Genomic DNA, 22,284 nt, shown 5'->3' on the forward strand with positions numbered 1-22,284 from the left:
ATAAAATATGAATTAGAATAATCAAGGTAACAAGATCATTTATGAAATATTTACATCTTTTTCTGAGTAAAGGAGCAAGTGTCAGTTTATATCCTTTTTCATTCCCTTAATAAATACAAAATGAGAGGAAAATCAATTTTATGGATATTTATAAATCAATTAATTGATTTCTAGGGAACCTTTACCTAGGTAAAATCTAGAAGGCATTTCAGCAACTTGGGTTATATAGACCTCTGAGTACAATATTTCCCTTAGATCTGTCATCACCTCCTTTCATACTTGCCTCAAGGGAAAAAAAAATCTATGATGTAGTTCTAATCATATTCCAGTTTCTTTTGTTCAAGTGTGCACAGCCCAAACAAGTGAGGAAACACCTTTAGATTTTATTTGCCTGGGACATGCTACTTAAAGGTAAATGAAGTAATATAGCCAGCTAACTGTGAGGTTTGTTCCTGTGTCCCCAGACTTCTTGCTCTGTTTCCTTTCATCTTCTTATAGCCCATCACTTCCACAACCATTCCCCACTCCATGAGGGAAATTAAGTTCTGTGACAGACAAGAAAACATGGAAGAGGAAGAGAGGTTCACAATGGGTTTGTGGTAGAGGTGGTGGAAGAACACATACTGATGACAATAATCTGTAGTTTGATTATTTTCTTTTCTCAGATTTTGTCCTGATTAAGGGATTTATAACCCTGTAAGAGTGAAAGTCTGATGAAAGTTTCTTATCAGATATAGGTCACTGAGTGGAGCCTTGAAATATGAGGTGGCTCTCCTAAGCCCTTACTCTGGGTATAGCAGAGCTTTCTAGGAAAGCGACTAGATGAGAAAGACAAGTGGCTCAGCGACAGGCTCAGAATATACCTGTGAACCCTGTGTAGCTCATCTCGGAGAAATCTTGGCTGCCTCTTACTAAAACGACTTTACCTCTAACTATGGTCAAATCTTGAAAAACACAGACAGTATATATCTATATCTACATGGGGACTGTGATAATAGTGTTTTGTTGGTAAAACAAAAATGTTATAGTCAACATAATATTCAGGAATGCCTACTGGGAGTTTCTGTTGTGGTGTGGCAGAAAAGAATCCTGCTAGTGTCCACAAGGATGTGGGTTCGATCCCTGGCCTCGCGCAGTGGGTTGGGGTCCAGTGTTGCCATGAGCTGTGGTCCAGGTCGCAGATGCAGCTTGGATCCTACATTGCTGTGACTGTGATATAGGCCAGCAGCTGTAGCTCTGATTCAACCCCTAGCCTGGGAACTTCTATATGCTTTAGGTGCAGCCATTAAAAAAAAAAAAAAAAGTAATGCCTATTGAATCAGTTTATTTTGTGTCAGACTTAGTACTACTTGGACATAATCCTCACGTAACAACTCTGAGAAAGACACTGTTGTTATCCCATTTTCACAAATGAAGAAACTGAAGCACAGAGAGTTTAAATAGCATCCAAAAGCCCATTTGTGCTGGTAAGTGGCAGAGCCACAAATTGAACCCAAGCAGTCTGCCTCTAGAGCCTGAGTTTGAACCACAGTGTTATATACTGCTTCTATTTACCACTCTACTCAACTTTTAAGCCTCTTGCACCTTGTTTTTCTCATAAAATCAAATACTGCTTGATAGCTCCTCTTGCCCAATTCATTGAGAGAGAGTTTTAGAACTACCATAGATCTAGTCCCCTAAACTGCTTGGGGCATAATGCAGTTTGTCCCTGTCAAAATTTTAACGCAGTTCCCTGGTGGCTCAGCAGGTTAAGGATCCTGTGTTGTTACTGCTGTGACTCAGGTCTGCTGTGGTGTGGGTTTGATTCCTGGCCCTGGAACTTCGGTGTGCCACAGTCACGGCTGGGAAAAAAAAAAAAAAAAAAAACACCCCCTTCCATAAAAAAAGATGACTCATCCATTGGAACCTACTGCCTCTGGGCACAGGTCCTCTGATAAATAACTGATTATTTTTCTACATTTAATCTCCCCTTTCCCCTCTTCTGTCATCTCCCCACCTTTTTTTCCACAACCCTCAGACCCGTAGAGTCTCTTGCAACTACATTTCCTTCTTGTACTGTGCCACTGAGGAATGATGATAATAATTTATGTTTATTTGGCATTATTTATTTCACCCTTTCTGCTGCCTCTTGGAAGGCTATTTAGAGAGTATATGCACATAGGCTTTGTAGTCAGACCTAGGTTTGAATCTCAAATTCAAAACTGTGTTTCCTTTTGAAGGATTCATAACCTTAATGAATGTCATTATCTCCAAATCAAAGTTAATGCCTACCTCTTCAGCTGTTACAAGGGTTAAATGAGAAAACAGATGCTTAATATGCAGTGGCAACTATCGCTGTTCACTTAACCCTTTCTCTTTTCCCTTCTCTCAAAGAATTGTAATTAAAAAGATTGGCTATACACTGATCTTTTGGGATAGCCTTATTTCCCTAGAGCTTCTGTTGCCTTTAGTCCTTTAGTTTTAGCATACTTTTGGGCATGATAATCATTTTAGGTGAAGATTATGGGAAATTGGGGACATGTTCAGAAAATTTTTTAATAGAAGATCACAGATAAAGAAGAATTGGGAAGGTATGGGAGAAGATCAAGGAGCTTTCACATTTGGCCATAAGTATGGGGAGAGGAGAAAGAAAAAGCACACAAGGGCAGAATTAGAACTGACAGCAGAATGAGTCATCCTGCTTTCCAAAACTAGATATTTAGTTTTGCTGTTTAAAAAAAACATTAATATATTTTGTACCTGAGATGTTCCTTGCCTATATTATTCACCTACTTTTTAGAAATTATTATAATTTTAGGACTCTTTTCCAGATTTTTTATTCCATCACATACCCTTTATCCTGTGTTATCCTTTGGAACTAACACATAGATAATATATAATATATCTATATTAATTATATATGTAATATACCATCTATATTATATAATGTATATATACATATATCTATATATCATATATAATCACATATAATATATCTATATATCATTAGCTCTAGAAGGACCTTCCTTGTTACCCTTTTTATGGAGTACAGATCTCTTAAATGTGAATCTTTCTTTCCTTTAATCTTACATGAATTGATGTACTACTTTAGAACGTTGCATTTTAGAATCCTTTATTGACACTAGCAATAGACAGACTGTCCTCAAACATAGACTCCTATTTCATTCCTTATTCCACATTGAGTTTTAATATGTTGGATGATTGACTTTGGTGTTAAAAAAAAATTTATGGTTATTGACTTCTCTGTTTCTTTTACCATTTATTTAGTAAATTGTATAACTTGGAATTCTATTTTCAGTAAATTCATTATGATAGAGAAAATGCCCTCAAATAATATTTTGTAAAAATAACATAGAACTAGAGAGTTCCCGTCATGGCTCAGTGGTTAACAAACCCACTAGTATCCATGAAGATGCAGATTTGATCCTTGGCCTTGCTCAGTGGGTTAAGGATCCCACGTTGCCGTGAGCTGTGGTGTAGGTCACAGACACAGCTAGGATCTGGTGTTGCTGTGGCTGTGGCATAGGCCAACAGCTACACATCCGATTGGACCCCTAACCTAGAAACCTCCATATGCCACGGGTGCGAACCTAAAAAGCAAAAAAAAAAAAAAAAAAAAAAAAAAAATTACATGGGACTGGAGCCGAACAACAGCTGAACAACATATAGAAAGAAACTGGAATAGCAGGGAAAGAGACCCTTGTCTTCAGAATATGAGTTTTCCATAGGACCTTATTCAAAAAGATTTTAAAATATCTTAGTCCCCAGAAAAAAAGTTAAATACTGTGAGTATAATCTGACCAAACGCCTATGGAAAACTTTCCTCTCTGGAGAATAAAGTTGGAATTTTTCATTTTGAATCTACATACCATGAAAAATCTATGCAAAGATTTGTTTCCCCATGGCAAGTGTGTTTTATACCACAGTAAGTATAAAAAAAGCCTTCAGCAGTGTAAAAATGTGATTAAAATCTCTGAGTCTTTTCTTAGATAGAGCTCAAGCCCAATGTTTTGCTCTGATCTCAAGAGCAAAACCTTGGGGTTAAGAACACTCAGTCTCTGCTTTTCTCTGTTTTGGAGTAAAAATTGGCACATTTTTTTGCATTGCATTTCCCTCCAAATGAAATGCTCACCTCAGAATACTTAGTATTTTCTACAGAATACTGTATTTCCTACAGCTGACTTGTGTTTCTGACTTAACTAGTCTTAATCTTAAGATCATTAAATAGTGATTTCCCCTTTATTATTATATCTTAACTTTTATCTAAGTCTGTGGTCATTATCCTTAGAGCTTGTCTCTCTAATTCAGCTTCTCTCTTCTCCATAGATTGTGCCGTAAAGTTTTTCAGATACTAGAAAAGACCAACATTTACTTAAAATGATTTGACTTGGACTTATTATTCTGTAAATTTTTTTTAATTATAATGCCATAGAAAAAAGATATAAAATATCAAAATAATTATTTCACATAAAATGTAGTTCCTGCATATGTTAGTGAATTCATAGATTTTTAGTTAAGCTGAAAATGTTTACTAGTAATGTATTCATCTGACAAACATGTACTGGATTTTATTATTTTTATTTTATCCCAAGAAGTCATTTTTTTCATTGATGTCAAAATCCATAGAAAATAGGATTTAACCAAACATTTTTAAAGGAAGCAGAAGTCTTGATTTAAAAAAAAAAAAATTCTATTTTAAAAAGGTGTTTTTGGAGTTCCCGTCACGGCTCAGTGGTTAACAAATCCAACGAGGAACCATGAGGTTGTGGATTCGATTCCTGGCCTTGCTCAGTGGGTTAAGGATCCAGCATTGCTGTGAGCTGTGGTGTAGGTCACAGACGTGTCTCAGATCCTGCATTGCTGTGGCTCTGGTATAGGCCAGCGGCTACAGCTCCAATTAGACCCCTAGCTAGGGAACCTCCATATGCCGCAAGTTCGGCCCTAGAAAAGATGAAAAAAGACCAGAAAAAAACCAAGTGTTTTATTCTGTTGTATGTCAGTATTTGTCAGTCTTTTATACCTGATAATAATATCTTACTTGAAAAACCATTTCACTTATGATATAAAAATGAGAGGTATTGTAATATACCTTTGGTATATATGACTTCACCTCTGGTAAAGATTTTGGAATTGGAGAAACTTATGTTTAAATTCCTACTCAGACACTTAAAAAGCTGCATAGCGCGTATTTTTCTCTTTGTGTTAACGTTCCCCATCTGAAATGGAGATGATAAAATTTATTTGACAGATGGTTTGGGCTTTTTTTTTTTTTAGGGCTGCACCTGTGGCATATGAAAGTTCCCAGACTAGGGGTCAAATCAGAGCTGTAGCCTCCGGCCTACACCACAAACACATAGCAGCACCAGATCGGAGCTGTATCTGTGACCTACACCATAGCTCACCGCAAAGCCGGACCCTTAGCCCACTGAGCAAGGCCAGAGATTGGACCTGCTTCCTCACAAACAATATGTCGTGTTCTTAACCCACTGAGCCACCACAGGAACTCCTGATATATATATATTTTTTTAACTCCAGATACCTCCAAGGATTTCTCAGAGCCCCAAAATTTCCAAATATTCCCAATGGAATACCGTTTTTTAGCTAAAACTTTTAAACTAAACAACTTTTCTAGCCCAAGTTTTGTCACTGACTTTAAGATCATAAATAGGTCCTTAAAATATTGTCTGTCTGAAAGTATGTAAGATTGCATAATGTATGTCCCATTTTATTTTCCAGGTCTATGATATACCATTAATTTTTCTTTTTTTAGTTTCATGGTGTGTAAAATTAAAATAATCTTACCTCAAAAATTCTGAGACAGTTCTTAGACTGTGCTTAGTTTATACCTTTTAGCAATTTATGGCTGTATATTCTTTTAATGCTGCAAATAGTAATCTAATTTTGTCATTTATTTTATTTTTCCAGTTTCTGATTCATAGGAATTAAGTATCTTTTTTAAAAAACTACTTCTTACACATTAGCACTGTCAATGAAATGTGTTAATCACATATTTTGGTAAAACAGGAAGGATGGGAAAGCCAATGGCTAAATCTGGGCTCCTGAAAACAATTAATTCTTAAGTTTGTGGTTAATTTTTTTCAGAAGTATACTTTATACAATATATATGATCTCTTGGGATTTAGAGATGGTTTCACAGATAGTATGCTCCAAACTTTGGAATTGAAATAGGGAGCTCAAAGTATTTTCTAAATTAGGGTTATATAAGTGTATTTTGATTCAGTAATTTGTTTTAAAGCATTAATTTGAGTGTGTTATACAAAAAAAAATTTTCTTTGTTATCATTCCATGCAAGGCATGGCATAGTACAAAATCTTACCACGTCCATGATTTCTTATTTCCAGGCAATGAAAACTACAAACAAATAGCAATGTGTGTTCTTTACCACATAAGCATGGATGACCGCTTTAAATCAATGTTTGCATACACTGACTGTATACCACAGGTGAGTGGGTGAAGTGTTCTTTTTAAAAAAGCATTCAAAAAGGTGTGTTTTTTACTTTCCTCTCTGGATTTGCCAGGTAACTTTTTTCATTAAAAATTCCCTCTTAAAAGTAATATGAATTTGTTATGTAAAATCTGGAAAGTATATAATAGTATAAAAATGAAAAAACTATTATCCCAAACCCAGAGATAACCATTTAAAATGTTGGTACATTTTCTTCTACATAGTTAAAAAATAATATATTATATTGGAATTATATGTCATATGTAGTTATATATTGCTTTTTTTTTGCTTTTTACTTCAAAAAGTATTCATAATAGTTGTGTAATATTCTATTGCATAAATGTACCATAATTTAAACATTGTTAAATTGTATGTTTATGTTTTTTTCCTAGTTCATCACATAAAAACTGTTGTAAGTAGACATATATAAGCAAATGAAATAATGTGAAATAAATATCATAGTATGTAAAAGCTTATGCATATCTCTGATTTTTTTTTTTTTTCTTTTTAGAGCCGCACCTTCAACATATGGAGGTTCCCAGGCTAGGGGGGCCGCACCTTCAGCATATGGAGGTTCCCAGGCTAGGGGTCTAATCGGAGCTACAGTTGCTGGCCTACGCCACAGCAACGTGGGATCCAAGCCACATCTGTGACCACAGCTCACGGCAACAACAGATCCTTAACCCACTGAGCAAGGCCAGGGATCGAACCCGCAACCTCATGGTTCCTAGTTAGATTTGTTTCTGCTATGCCACAGTGGGAATTCCCATATCTCTGATTTTTCCTTTAGTTTAAATTCCTAAAAGTAGAATTACTAAGTCAAAAGATATGAGCATATTTGATACAGTATAGTCAAATTACCTTCTAAGAAGACTTGCGTCTTCTCCAACTAGCATTTCACTTTTAACACTGGATACTATCATTTCTTTAAAAATGGAGTGTCTCTCTTTCTTTTTATTTGCATTTCTGTGAATATTGGTGAGGTTGCACATTTTTTCATGTGTATATTATCTGTATTATGTTATAAATCATCCATGTTCCTTGCTAATTTTTCCATTGGCATGTTAATATTTTAGGATTTAATAAATAAGATCTGTATGTATAATAACTGTTGTAACTCTTTGTCATATTACAGATGTCTCTCAACTTTGTCATTTGCTCTTTAATTTTGTTTGTGGTTGATGGCTTTAAGTGCTTTGCATTCACTGATGGGAAAATGCTTCATCAAAATACTTTTTATTTTTGTAGCACTGTCCTCAAGCAAGATTTTTTACTGTGACTCGGTTTCCTGATATATTTCATATGTTAAATTTGTCTTGAAAGAGTTTAGTGATTTTGTTTTTCATGACCTATTTTATAAGGATGGAGACTATGCATACATGATTTTACTTTTAGGGAATTTACATTCATAGAATCATTATTGTGCCATTAATCTTTTATTAAATTGGGCTCTACTAATTTAAATATTATCTGATAATTGGAACACTAGTTGGGCTGATTTTTAATATTTTTTATAAAATGGCTTTCTAAACTAAAAAAAAGCAAAATTGCAGGGCATGTAATAACAGTAAAAATACCACTTTTAAAGATACTCTAGAAGACTGTAAATAGTCATACTTATTAAAGTAATCCTCTTAAGACTCCTACTAGGCAATTCCTTATTAGCCTCATATAAGTTATTAAGTGTATATTATTTTGACAAATAATATATAGCAAAAAACATAATTTTTCTTTTTGTTAATTCTTATTAATCCTTCTGTCCATCCCAAATTAATAAAACTGTTGTTCTAAAAATTGAATTTGCTATTCCAGAATTTTAACACTTTATTAACATGCATTTAAAAAATTTATAAACTCTCAAGGATGATTTCTTAGGTTTCTGTATCAGGGGATAAACTAATTATGCTTGTCTGTAGAAAGTAGACATCCTTCAAAGATTATATAGCCTATTTTATCTCACAAGGCAAGGCTTCTTATAGAGATAATGCATATCAGACTATAGTCCATGCAAAGTGTAACCAAACTCTTTGTCAAACACGTTTTCAATAAAAGAGTAGCCATGTCAAAGGGAGATTACAGGTGATTTACTACAGTCTTACTCCATATGTTCTAAGGGGTTTTACTTTGCAGTTTCAAAGAGTGTTCCTTTTCAAATCCCATTCAGTGTCAGCACTTCATTGACTTCAGGATATGAAATGGAAAGCAATGATAAAAGAATAATATTCTTGCCTAGATTGACTATTTTTATCCAGATTAGATTTTAAAGAGAATAACATAAAAGAGAAATAAATGTAAAATAAGAAGATGTGGAAAACTTAGTTGTTAAATCTTTAATTTGGAGTTACCCTTCTCATATAATCTCAAACATACAGTGTAAAACTTTAAGTAAATAATTAGAAACATGAGCTTATTTAGGTAACTTTTGAGACATTATTATTATTGCAATTGAAGACTTGGTAGAAAATTCTCCCATTCCTTTTCAAGGATAATATTTATGCATGTTGCCTTGCCAGGTAGTTTTCTCTCATCAGACATTTCTGCAGTGAGGTTTTTAGAACATTTATGATCTGTATTTCATGAATGGAATCTTCCAAAACTCATTCAGTGATCAGTGTTTTCTGTTTATTATGTTTTCTTCTTAAAAACTCAGGCCTGAGGATATATTATCAATTTATATCATATGCATTCTGAAACTGTTTAGTATGAGGCCATATTTTGAGAAACCAGATGCTACTCTAGAATATATTTGTACCAAAAATGCTATCCAACCCATGACTTGTACTTTATAAGGTTCAACTTTGACATATTTGGGGAAAAGTTGACATGGTTTGATTGCCACCCAGTGCCAATTGTTAAAGTGCATTGTAAAAACTACATTGTAAAATAAAAGAATCATAAAAAGCAAATCTGAGATTAAATTGGAATTTCCAAGCCTCCTTCGGGAATTAAAAAGATATTCCTTTCAAAGTGTTGGCTACTTGAAGTAATGTTTACAATGCTAGCAAAGCTTTAAATTCATTTGTGACAGCAACTGATTAACCTACTTATTAAAGCCATATCTGAGGCTTGGAATATGTTAGAGTTAATATAATACTCTGTTCACTTTGAAATTATACACGCTGGAGTTCCCATTGTGGCTCAGCGGTAAAGAAACTAGGATCCATGGCTAGGATCCATGAGGACACAAGTTCAACCCCTGGCCTCACTCAGTGGGTTAAGGATATGGCATTGCTGTGAGCTGTGGTGAAGTTCACAGATATGGCTCAGATCTGGTGTTGCTGTGGCTGTGGCCGTAAGCAGGCAGCTACAGCTCCGATTCAACTCCTAACCTGAGAACTTCCATATGCTGTGGGTACAGCCCTAAAAAGACAAAAAAAAAAAAAAAAAATGAATATTACTTTTTGTTTAGTAAATATTGTCAAGTATTACAAATGAATTTTTCAAATGAGAAGCTTAAAATAACTTTGAACATAGGAAATCAGTGGTTCCATTGTCCATTCATGTTCATTTCAGTGATCATAAAGAATGAAGAGTATGGTCACATTCTTTATATTTGAAGATATATATGTAAAGGAACTTTATAAAGTGAAACACTGTACAAAAATAAGGTGCCATTAGTAAAGTATCAAATCTTTCTTATTACTTTGGAACCAGAGTCCAATTTAAATACTCTATTTCTTATATGTGTTTTATAGGATAACCTATATTTTTAAAAATTTCTTTATCAGAATTTTAATAGTCTAAATTATCAATGTCATAACATTGTGCTTGTAAAATAGTATTTCATAAATTAGATTAACCTAAAGAGGTTGTATCTAGTACATAATCATGATTGCTTGGGTGAAAAAATAATTCCAACTGATTTCTCATTCCTAATGATCTAGACTTTTGTGGAAATAGATTATGAGATACTCTAACATAAACCTATAATTGTATTAGAGCTCACTTTTGTAAATTATTTAGCATTCAGAGTAGTTGTTATAAATTCAATATGCCTCATAGTCTCTCCTGATATTATGTTGCTTTGCTTCTTTTTTACTTTATTGCCTCTAATTGTCCAGTATATTCTATTTTTTGTTTCTCTACCATGCCACTATTCTGTAAAATTTGGGGGCCAGGGCAAGTCTTTATATATGATCTTAATGGTCTCAGTGGGTACATTGTTTCAGGTAAGCATACTTGGGGGTAACCAGGAGTTAATGGTTGTATTCTAATAATAGTTAAAAGTACACATTAACAGTTCATTGTTATTTAAACCTCTAAGATGCGTGTTTGCTTTAAATAGGTGCAAATGCCATCCAGATGCTTATAAAGGTATTTATTGGTAATAGAATGGCCAATCAAAGTACATGTTTAGGTAATGATGTCATGGCATTATTTAATATTTTACCCTAGAACATTGTGCAAGAATCTTCATAGTAATCCACATGTTTTCCACCACAGTTGTCCTGTTTGGCCCCTCTTTGATCTACATGCTTCTTTTTAGCTGAATGCTGGTAAACGTCCTTTCTGACAGCCCCCTTTGCTCCTGCCTGCCATTATCTGCTGAAGTTCAGAAACCAGAGCATCACTTCAAACAGCAGAGTTAGGGAGTAGCCAGTCAGAAGAGATTCCTGAGGCATGCAAGTTCTGCCATAATCATTCAAAGATGTTTGAGTAGGGGGACGGGGGCGGTAGAGGTGTATGTGAATACAGAGAGCTGTGGGGGTTGGCCTCTGGTCACTGGTAAATAAGTGAAGTCAGGTGCCAGAGAGTCTAGACACAGTGATTTCAGTCCTGGGTCTTTGGTATCTGATACTCAATATGGGACTTGTCTGATTGAACACTATTGCCTCTTCATTGCACAGGATAAAGCCCTTTTAGTGCCTTCCTGTTAAATTAGTAAAAGATGACAATGAACGTAGTTAAAACAGAACAAATCTAGTTTTAATATTTCCTAGTTGTCAGCAGTTACACTTACTTTTGAAGTGTTATGGGTAGCAGTCAAATTAAAGACAATGTTACACATGGAGTTTGATCTAAACTATTATTTTTAAATGTGAATGCTTTAATTAAAATCGAACTGTTTCTCTTCCTTATTATGAAAAACTAATTCTGTATCATGATATATTTCATTCACATTGAGTCCTAATTTATCTTGATTTGGGGATATGGGGTTGGATAAGATTTCAGACCATGCATTATTTTTTAAAAAGCTAGCTCCTGAATATTTCACCATTGGACTTAATATGGAAAATTTTAAAAGAAAGCAAAACAAACCCCTCAGTTTTTAATACATCACCTATAACACCATTTTTAAGGGCAAATTTCATACCACAAGGTTAATTTCAAGTAAATAGCAATCGATATTTTGCCTTGTTAAGCATTGCATTGGTGTAATAAACAGATTTTTGTTATTTTAAAAAAGCATCTTGTATCAGAAATTTTGAAGAAATCCATAGTAGGTTTTTAATTAGAGTATGAAAACATACTATGTATTTACATTAGTTAGAGGACTGTTACCTACATTTTTAGTAATTTGTAATTTAAATTGGCAGTTAGTATATAGATAGCAAAATCTGTTAAATGTGTATCTAATAAATTAAGATTATTTTATCTTTGACAGAAATTTTTTATTCTGCAACATTATTGTTAGTGATTAAAAAATTCCATTAGCAGCAACATTTGTGCTCTCTGGGAAAAGGCATGATACATTGCCAACCAATCACCAGTTACAGTGTTTTGTAATTCTCAACAAATAGTATATATATATATATATATATATATTTGTTAGAATTGTATCTAAGTGTACTTCAGAGCAGTTGTTTGGTAGATTTTTGTTTTTGGTTTCCAGTTCATTACTAGTACATAGAAAGAAGATTGATTTTTGTGTGTTGACCATGTATCCTTTTTGAAACTTAGAAGTCATTTGGAACTAATATAGAGAATTATTATAACAAGATTAAATAGAATAGGGTCTAACTAGTCTACAGAGGCATGTTGATCTAAAAAGGTATTGCCCTGAGATTAAATGTTTAGGTTATAAATTTTAGGATTTGACTTTCATATGTTGTTAGCAGTTTGACTAAGAAAAATATCTTTTAAAAAAGGAAAAATATCTTCATATAATATACACTGAATTAATTTGCTACTTACCAATAATAGTAGATTAGCTTTTCAAAACTGTAGCATAAGATTTGTTCATTTCTCCTTTATTATGTAGCAGTTATCTGTCATAACAGATCTAGATTACTGCTAAATGGTATAGGTAGCCTACCTTTTCCTTGATGCGTTTCTGTCTGCTGCTTCTCAGACCCATCCTTTTTTGCTCTTATCATTAAGTACAGTTCTTTTTGTGTTTTATACCCATGCCTAAATTAGACTCTGCCTCATAGGTTCATAGTTATTATAGTTATCATAGGTTCATAGTTCTCATAACTTCATAGTTATCAACCATAAATAACAATTCCTAAAATTATACCTTCAAACATTTCTTCTAAACTCAGGATTGTGTTTATAACTTTTACTTTCTGCACTAGACTTATCACTTAGGCATCTTAAACTCAACATATCCAAAACCACAATTACTATCCTCCCTCTAAAGTTTTCTCCTGCTCTAGTTTCCCTCCTTTACTAAAAAGGTTAACACCACCATCCATGTTGTTGATCAGGGCAAAAACCTGGAAGTCATCTTTGACCCTTCCTTTCCCTGAACCAACATCTAGTCAGTTATTAAATCCCAGTTTGATTCTCTTTCCTAAATATATCTCTGATCCTTTTTTTCTCTATCCCCACTGCCCTACTTAGTCTAGGCAGCTATCATCATACGTGGACTCCTCCAGCCCCTTGGATGGTTTTGTCACTTTCTCCTAACCAGTCTATTTTCTACACTGGCCAGACCTTTTTGAGACACAGATCTTATCCTTATACTTTGCTTTTTGGATGCCTTTAATGTTTTCCCATTACCCTTAGAATGAAGCCCCCAATCCTTAACATGTATTTCAAGACCTTGCATGATCTGGCTTTTACATGCTTCTCTCTCCAGTTTCCTACACTCCAGCCATACTTGCCTTCTTTTAGTTTCTAGGAAGAATGATGGTTGTCCCTGCTTTGTAACCTTTACAAAAGCTATTTTCTTTGCTCAGAATGCTCTACTTCCATGCAATATTCTAAATTCTTTGAATGCAAGGCTTTATCTATATTTCTCTTATATTCTTCTCTGTACTTCATACTTTATTTTTAATGCTAAGCATCTAATAGTTCATTAAACATTTATTCATTAAGTTATTCAATAGTGAAAGCCAACCACTTCTGTGCTGAAAATGTAATTGTATTATTTCCAACACACAATATAAGGTGACATGTGATAAAACACTGCTTTTGGTTTTTTGTGTGTTTGGGGTTTTGAATAAAATATGTTCTGTACTTCTTGCTAGTTAATGAAGATGCTCTTTGAATGTTCGGATGAACGAATTGACTTGGAACTCATTTCTTTCTGCATTAATCTTGCTGCTAACAAAAGGAATGTACAGCTTATCTGTGAAGGTTAGTGCCTTTGAGCTTCATAGATAACCTCTATCATATGGCATTGGAATATGATGGAAAATAGATAATAACAGTAATTATTTACTAATTATGGTAAACATGTAAATCCTATTTTAAACAGTTTTTAAAATTACAGCTATAATTCTTAAATGTCAGATAGACTCCGAATATTCTTACATCATGAGTAGAAACACATACCCTTCAGTAACATTTTATAAATCATTTGGTCAGTTATTACCCTTAACTGAAATTTGATTTTTAAAAATATTTTCTAGACGAAATAAAATTTTTTTTCTGCAGAGTGATTTGTTACAATATAAGAGCCAATACAAATGTATTAGCTATTTGTTTCTGTAGTATCTTCATAACATGACTTGTCATGCATTATGATATTTCAGAGTGTGTGCAATAGTTTTTTCTTATTTGAAAAGTATACATGTTCATTATAAAAAGTACAAATGAGTAAATAGGAAAAAAGTTAAATTTTACTCCCACTATCCAAAGATAATCATAAGTAAAACTTTGGTACAATGCTTCTGCATATTTTTAAATTAAAATGGGGTTCTCTCTGTATATGGTGACATGTTTTTTAAAGTAAATACTATCTGGATGTTGTTCCATGTGATTAAATACTTTTACAAAACATAATTGCCAATAGCAAAATAATCCATTAAAGGATTTTCCATACTTTAGTCTGCTATTTGGGATAGTTTACTGCTACTTCTTTTCTGTTACAAGCAATGCTGTAGTAATTTTCATTTCTCTGAATCTTTCATGTTTCCATTTTTGTATTCTTAGGGTAAATTCTGAGAAATAAAATTTTGAGGGTCAAAAAAATTTTACATTTAAAAAATTTGGAGTTCCCGTCGTGGCGCAGTGGTTAACGAATCCAACTAGGAACCATGAGGTTGCGGGTTCGGTCCCAGCCCTTGCTCAGTGGGTTAACGATCCGGCATTGCCGTGAGCTGTGGTGTAGTTTGCGGATGTGGCTCGGATCTGGCATTGCTGTGGCTCTGGCGTAGGCCCCGGGCTACAGCTCCAATAGACCCCTAGCCTGGGAACCTCCATATGCCGCGGGAACGGCCCAAAAAGAAATAGCAAAAAAAAAAAAAAAAAAAAAAAAGACAAAAAATAAAAAATTTGTGGTACATATTTCATACGCATACTGTGTGTTTTCATTTAATGAAAATCTAGAACAGACAAAGCTAATTTGTGTTTAAAAAGAAAAAATAAGGAAAAGAGAAAGATGAGGAAGAGGAAAAGGAGGAGAAAAGAAGAAAAATAATTGTATTGGGGAAATAAGATCAACTGGGAAGAGGCACAAGGGGACTTTCTGCAGTGAATGGAAATACTCTACATCTTGATATAGATATGAATTACACAACAGCATACATTTATTAAAATTAATTGATTTTACACTTAAGATTTATGCATTTGCTATGTGTAGATTGGGGTTTCTTGAGACCTGCAAATTAAAAATCCATTAAATTTAAATAAACCTAAATTTTATTGGAGGAGTTTTTTGGTTTTTATTATAGGAAATGGACTGAAGATGCTCATGAAGAGGGCTCTGAAGTTCAAGGATCCACTGCTGATGAAAATGATTAGGAACATTTCCCAGCATGATGGACCAACTAAAAATTTATTTATTGTAAGTATAGTTTTTGGCTTTCTTCTCAAGTAGCCTGAGAATTGAAGCTTTAAAGTGCTACATTTGGAAATAAACCTATTATTGTGCTCTTGTTAAATACTAACTCACAACCCAAGTTGGCTCTTCTGTTATCCCCTTACTTGTTCAGTTTAGCTTCTAGAAATCTCAACTTAAATTTTAATGTCGTTTTGTTTTATTATTCCAGTCCCTAACCTTTCTATTCTCACTCCAGTTTTCTTGCCTTAAAGCAGTTCACCAGAGACTCCCTTTAGCAGTATAGCTCAAAGTTATTAAAACAAAATAATCACATTTAATACTTTTTCTCCTATGGGTTAAATTATTAGATTGATTCTTCTTCCACAGAAGTCATTTTAAACTTGTACTAAAATTCTTTTTTATTCAGGATTATGTTGGGGACCTTGCAGCTCAGATCTCTAATGATGAAGAGGAAGAGTTTGTGATTGAATGTTTAGGAACTCTTGCAAATTTGACCATTCCAGACTTAGACTGGGAATTGGTTCTAAAAGAGTATAAGCTGGTTCCGTACCTCAAGGATAAACTAAAACCAGGTCTGTACTAAGTAGTTAACTTCTATATAATCATTAAGTTATTTCTTTCTGTTATGGGTAAGCTCATTAGAGCAGTATTTTGTTACTATTATTATACTAGGAACACATTTTCTTCCCACACCTCTAGTTTTACCCATAGTCTAATCAGAGCTACAGCTGCCAGCCTACGCCAGAGCCACAGCAATGCAGGATCCAAGCCGCGTCTGCAACCTACACCACAGCTCACGCCAATGCCAGATCCTTAACCCCACTGAGCAAGGCCTGGGATCGAATCCGCAACCTTATGGTTCCTAGTCGGATTCATTTCCACTGCGCCACGACTGGAACTCCTGTTTTCTTAATTTCTCTTTTCTGTCCTGTCTTCTTATTTTTTTTTATCCCGCCTTTTTAAAATTGTCAGATACCATCCCCCTCTACACATGAGTTCACATGCACACAGAAAGTTCTTTGAGCCATTCAAAGGACTCTTCTATTTTCTGTTTACATTGTCATTCATTTGTATTTTCAGTGACTTATTTCCCCACCTCTCTACTGCCCTTGCCACCACGAACTATCATCAGTGAACTTGAAATTTTGGAAAAAAAGACAAATTTATAAGCATGTTAAGGATTGATTTAATAATTCTCAGTATCTTTTCTGTGAATTAGAATTTGGCAATATAAAAGGATTTGTATTAGGATATTTCAATGAAAACTTTCTGTGATTTGACTTTATTAGGTGCTGCAGAAGATGACCTTGTTTTAGAAGTGGTTATAATGATTGGAACTGTATCAATGGATGACTCTTGTGCTGCATTGCTAGCCAAATCTGGGATAATCCCTGCACTTATTGAGTTGCTAAATGGTAAATTATAATTTATCTTAATTGATTTTTATGCTAATATATAAACAAGTTATGACTTTGGATTTTTAAATATGGTATTGACAGTCATGCAATATTTATCTTGTTACTTTAGTTATCTTATGGCAAATTACATAGTTAAGAAAATGAATTAAATATACTTATATGAGATTCGATAGCATAATATCTAATGGCTTTAGATTGCAAAGTTAAGACTGTTGCTATAAAGTGATTCAGGACCAATTTTATAGACACAATTTTATAGACAGTACCCTCTCTTACAAGCCTTTAACAACAACTATTCTGTCATTTCTTCTTTCTCTTGAGCTTTGTGTTGGTTGAATTGTGCAAACCCTTTTTTTAATATCTTAATTTATAATCAGAAAAATTTACTTGAAAGCTAATTCTAAGCATCATATTCCCTCCTATATCCATTTATGCTATTGTTCTCTAAACTTTCACTGTGGTGAAGAAAGTGTTCTCTATCTGCACTGTCCAACACATATGGTTGTTTAATACTTGGAGTATGACTGTTGAGACTGAGAACCTGAATTTTAAATTAAATTAATTATCACAATGACTCTAGTTACAGTATTGGACAGTGAAGGCCTAGATAGTCTTTCCCTTACTTTTGTATTGCTCTTAAGGTGCTAGGGTTCACTGTTTTCCTTATTTCATACAAAATTTGTTTGACTCTAATAGTATTCTCTTAGGGCCAGGTTTGCTAGGACCTCAGTCTGCTCAGGCCATTATAACAAAATACCACAGACTAGGTGGCTTAAACAACAGAAATATATTTTCTCATAGTTCTGGAGGCCAAGAAAGTCTATCAAGGTGCCAGCCAATTTGATTCCTGGCACAGTCTTTCTTCCTGGCTTGCATAAGGTTACCTTCTTGATGTTTCCTCTTGTTCTGTTATGACAGAGAGAGGGGGGTATGGGGAAAGAGAGAAAGAAGGTGAGCACACACAAGTGCTTTGGTATTCCTTCTTGTAAATTTACAAATCTTATGGGATTAGGACTCCACCCTTATGACCTCATTTAACCGTAATTACTTCCTTATAGCCCTGTCTCCACATAAAGGCACGTTTGGAGTTAAGTCTTCAGCATATAAATTTTGGAGGAATGCAATTCCATCTATAGCAGATAAACATTAAAACTAGCTAATTAGTATTGAAGTTAAATATACGAATGTGAAAAGCTTTGAAAGACTCTCTAACCTCAGTCTTTCCTATACCAGCTGTAATATATGTGCATTTTGTATTATTTTTAAGTGTTTTTTCAAAGCATACGTAAAGAAAAATATACACAAATTGTAAGTTTTTATAGCACAATGAATTTTTCTAGTAAGCAGTCTCAGGTTATTCCCACTCACATAAGGATATAAAACATTACCAGCACCTAGAAGTCCCTCTCCTGCCACCTCCCAGTCATTATCACCTTCTTTTAAGTGGTTTATATCCTTCCTTTTATCACCCATTAGTTAATTTCATGTGGTTTTCAACTTTTTATAATCTTATTTCTTTTGCCCTGTATTATAAATGTGAGATTTATCTATGTTATATATAGAAGTATGTTCCTTTCTATAGCTTTATAAACCTACCACTGTTTTCCTTTCTACTATTAATTGATGGTACAGTGGTTGTTTTTGAGTGTTTCTTTGATTTTTAACATAGAAGGGCTATTATAACTAATTCTCTCCTATGAACATTCTTGGGTTTTTTGTTTTGTTTTATTTTGGTTTTTGTCTTTTTAGGGCCACCCCCATAACATATGGAGGTTCCCAGGCTAGGGGTCGAATCAAAGCTGTAGCTGCTGCCCTCTGCCGCAGCCATAGCAATGCCAGATTCGAGCCACATCTGTGACCTACACCACAGCTCATGGCAATGCTTAACCCACTGAATGAGCCCAGGGATCAAACCTTCATCCTCACGGTTACTAGTCAGATTCATTTCCACTGAGCCATGACAGAAACTCCCCTATGAACATTCTTTAACATTTCATTTAGTAAACATATCTACTCATTTCTGTTAGACACATACTTAGGAGTAGAACTGTTGGGTCATGGAGTACGTGTATATTTGACTTTAGAAATAATGCCAGTCTGTTTTCCAAAGTAGTTGTGCTTGTTTTCAGTCTCACCAGTAGTTTACATAAGTTCCAATTACTCTACATCACCAACATATTTAGGTATCTAGCCTCTTTAATTGTAACCTTTGCATGGTATCTTATTGTGGCTTTAATTTTTATCTCCCTAATAATAGATGAAATTGAGTACTTATTTGTGTTTATTGGCCATTAGATATGGCTAATAAAGTGAAGCACCTATTTAAGTCTTTTGCCCATTTTTGTCTTATAAATCTTTAAATGTTTAACTTGTAATTTTTTTAAATTTTATTAGAGCCTAGTTGACTTACAGAGTTGTTAGTACAGCAAGGTAAATCAGTTATACATACGTAGATTTGAAAATTCTTTAACATAATGCATTTTAATGGTCATCTAAAGGTAATGCCTCCACAAAAGCCCTGAATAGACATTTCTCCAAGGAAGATATACAGATGGCCAACAAACACTTGAAACAATGCTCTTAACATCCCTGATTATTAGAGAAATGCAAATCAGAACTACCATGAAATACCACCTCACACCAGTCAGAATGGCCATCATTAATAAGTCCATAAATAACAAGTGCTAGAGGGGGTGTGGAGAAAAGGGAACCCTCCTGCACTCTTGGTGGGAATGGAAGCTGGTACAACCACTATGGAGAACAATATGGAGGTACCTTAGAAAACTGTACATAGAACTACCATATGACCCAGCAATCCCACTCTTGGGCATATATCTGGACAAAACTCTCCTTAAAAAAGACACATGCACCTGCATGTTCGTTGCAGCACTATTCACAATAGCCAAGACATGGAAACAACCCAAATGTCCATCGACAGATGATTGGATTAGGAAGATGTGGTATATATACACAATGGGATGCTACTCAGCCATAAAAAAGAACAAAATAATGCCATTTGCAGCAACATGGATAGAACTAGAGACTCATACTGAGCAAAGTAAGTCAGAAAGAGAAAGACAAATACCATATGATATCACTTATATCTGGAATCTGATATATGGGACAAATGAACCTTTCCACAGAAAAGAAAATCATGGACTTGGAGAATAGACTTGTGGTTGCCAGGGGGAGGGAGTGGGATGGATTAGGAGCTTGAGGTTAATAGATGCAGACTATTGCCTTTGGAATGGATTAGCAATGAGATCCTGCTGTGTAGCACTGGGAACTATGTCTGGTCACTTATGATGGAGCATGATAATGTGAGAAAAAAGAATGTATTCATGTATGTGTAACTGGGTCACCATGCTGTACAGAAAATTGACAGAACACTGTAAACCAGCTATAACGGAAAAAAATAAAAATCATTATATAAAAAATTTTTTTAAAAAGATAATGCCTCCATGTTTTTGTTGTTGTTGGCCACACCTATAGCATGGGGCAGTTCCCAGGTCAGGGATCAAACCTGCAGCACAGCAGCAACCAGAGCTGCTACAGTGACAACTCTGGATCTTTAACCCACTGCACCACAGGATATAACTCCAATGCCTCTATATTTGAAGTATTTCTAAAAATAGTGTGTGTGTGTGTGTGTGTATGTATGTGTGTGTATATATATATGTATATATATATTTCTTTAATACATCCTTATCACAGCCAGAAACTTTCAGATTAGAAATAATTAGAAGACTAGATAGTTGGGAGGTGAAAGTAAAGACAAGGTAGTTGGCAGAATGAGAATGAAGATTTTATGGTGAATTGGAGAAAAATGAAACAAAATGAGCTGTGTCCTTGAATTACTATGCCACATTGATTATGACTGAGAGAGCTGAAATATGTATAAGCTAACAGACCCAGCTCAGTATTTTACTAAATTTTCATATTCTCTGACAGGTATTTATCACAGGCAGAGGCTATATACTAATGTTTTTAAGAAATATATGAATTTTCAAGAGTTCCCGTTGTGGCTCAGTGGTTAACAAACCCAACTAGGAACCATAAGGTTGTGGATTCAATCCCTGGCCTTGTTCAGTGGGTTAAGGATCTGGCGTTGCCATGAGCTGTGGTGTAGGTCACAGATGCTGCTCAGATCCCGCAGCTGTAGCTCTTATTAGACCCCTAGCCTGGGAATCTCCATATGCCTCAGGTGCGGCCCTAGAAAAGGCAAAAAGACCCCCCCCCAAAAAAAATATATGGATTTTCATGATTAAAACCCTTGGGATTAAGTGAGTGAGCACTATTTATCAAGAGAGTAATTAATAAATTTTAACCAAGTAGTTTAAGAGAGTAGTACTTTGGCAAGTTAGTAAGGGAAATTATTTTGAACAGATGGATATTTAGGGGCCCACAATTTATTCCACACAACTAATTGGATACTCTCTTGACCTATAAATCGTTATCTAACAGATAGCACTGAACTGTTGCCAGGAGTTGATAGCAAACTATTAGTAAATCAAAAATTATTACTTCATGCCAGTAAGTAAAGTTTAATTTTGTTAATATTATTAAACAAAGGTCTATTTATAATAGTATAGTTTATACTAAAAACCTAAAATTTAGAAAGTAGTGGTTTTGTTTTTTTTTTAAAGAACTGTTTTTCTCATGTAAGATCAACATTATAGAGACAAAATATAACCATATTTATTCCACAGATTAGAATTATTGAAGAATTTCTATAAGGGACTGAAAAAAAAACCATAAATAATGATTAAGTGTTGCCATTTCACATTAGGGACTTAGAGGTTAATTTAATCATTTAAAAAAGAAATACTTGGTGGCAAAATATAGTGAAAATTACAGAAAAGCACTGTTATTATTCTCGTAAACCAGTCTTGTTTCTCAGTTTTAGAAATCTAGAGATACAGCCTTTTGAAATGAACAGTTTCAGGTAGTCTGGTTTAAACTCAGAGATGATAAAATTTCTCTTTTCAAAATCTTATATTTTGGAGTTCCCATTGTGGCTCAACAAGTTAAGAACTCAGAGTTGTCTCCATGAAGATGTGGATTTGATCCCTGGCCTTTCTAAGTGGCTTAAGGATCCGGTGTTGCTGCAAACTGCAGCATAGGTAACAGATGTGGTTCAGATCCAGTGTGGCTGTGGCTGTGGTGTAGTCCAGCAGTTGCAGCTCTGATTCAACCCCTAGCTCAGGAGCTTCCATATGCCACAGGTG

At 34.5% G+C, this 22,284-nt stretch overlaps 1 protein-coding gene across 7 annotated transcripts in view; it reads left to right on the forward strand.

The window, feature by feature from the left end:
* The window catches only part of KIFAP3 (kinesin associated protein 3), a 184,048-nt gene that overhangs the window by 103,702 nt on the left and 58,062 nt on the right, over positions 1–22,284 (forward strand). For all 7 annotated transcript variants that reach the window (XM_021089424.2, XM_085022446.1, XM_005663106.4 and 4 more), the window contains 5 exons: positions 6,363–6,463; positions 13,882–13,990; positions 15,529–15,641; positions 16,045–16,210; positions 16,928–17,053. In XM_021089424.2, the coding sequence (XP_020945083.1) occupies positions 6,363–6,463; positions 13,882–13,990; positions 15,529–15,641; positions 16,045–16,210; positions 16,928–17,053 (615 nt within the window). The remainder of the gene's footprint in view (positions 1–6,362; positions 6,464–13,881; positions 13,991–15,528; positions 15,642–16,044; positions 16,211–16,927; positions 17,054–22,284) is intronic.

Source organism: Sus scrofa, chromosome 4, assembly GCF_054392235.1.
Source record: "Sus scrofa isolate SSC_HxYL_T2T_F1_AM1 chromosome 4, Sscrofa_HxYL_maternal_Yorkshire_Landrace_v2.0, whole genome shotgun sequence".
In the NCBI taxonomy this organism is placed as follows: domain Eukaryota; kingdom Metazoa; phylum Chordata; class Mammalia; order Artiodactyla; family Suidae; genus Sus; species Sus scrofa.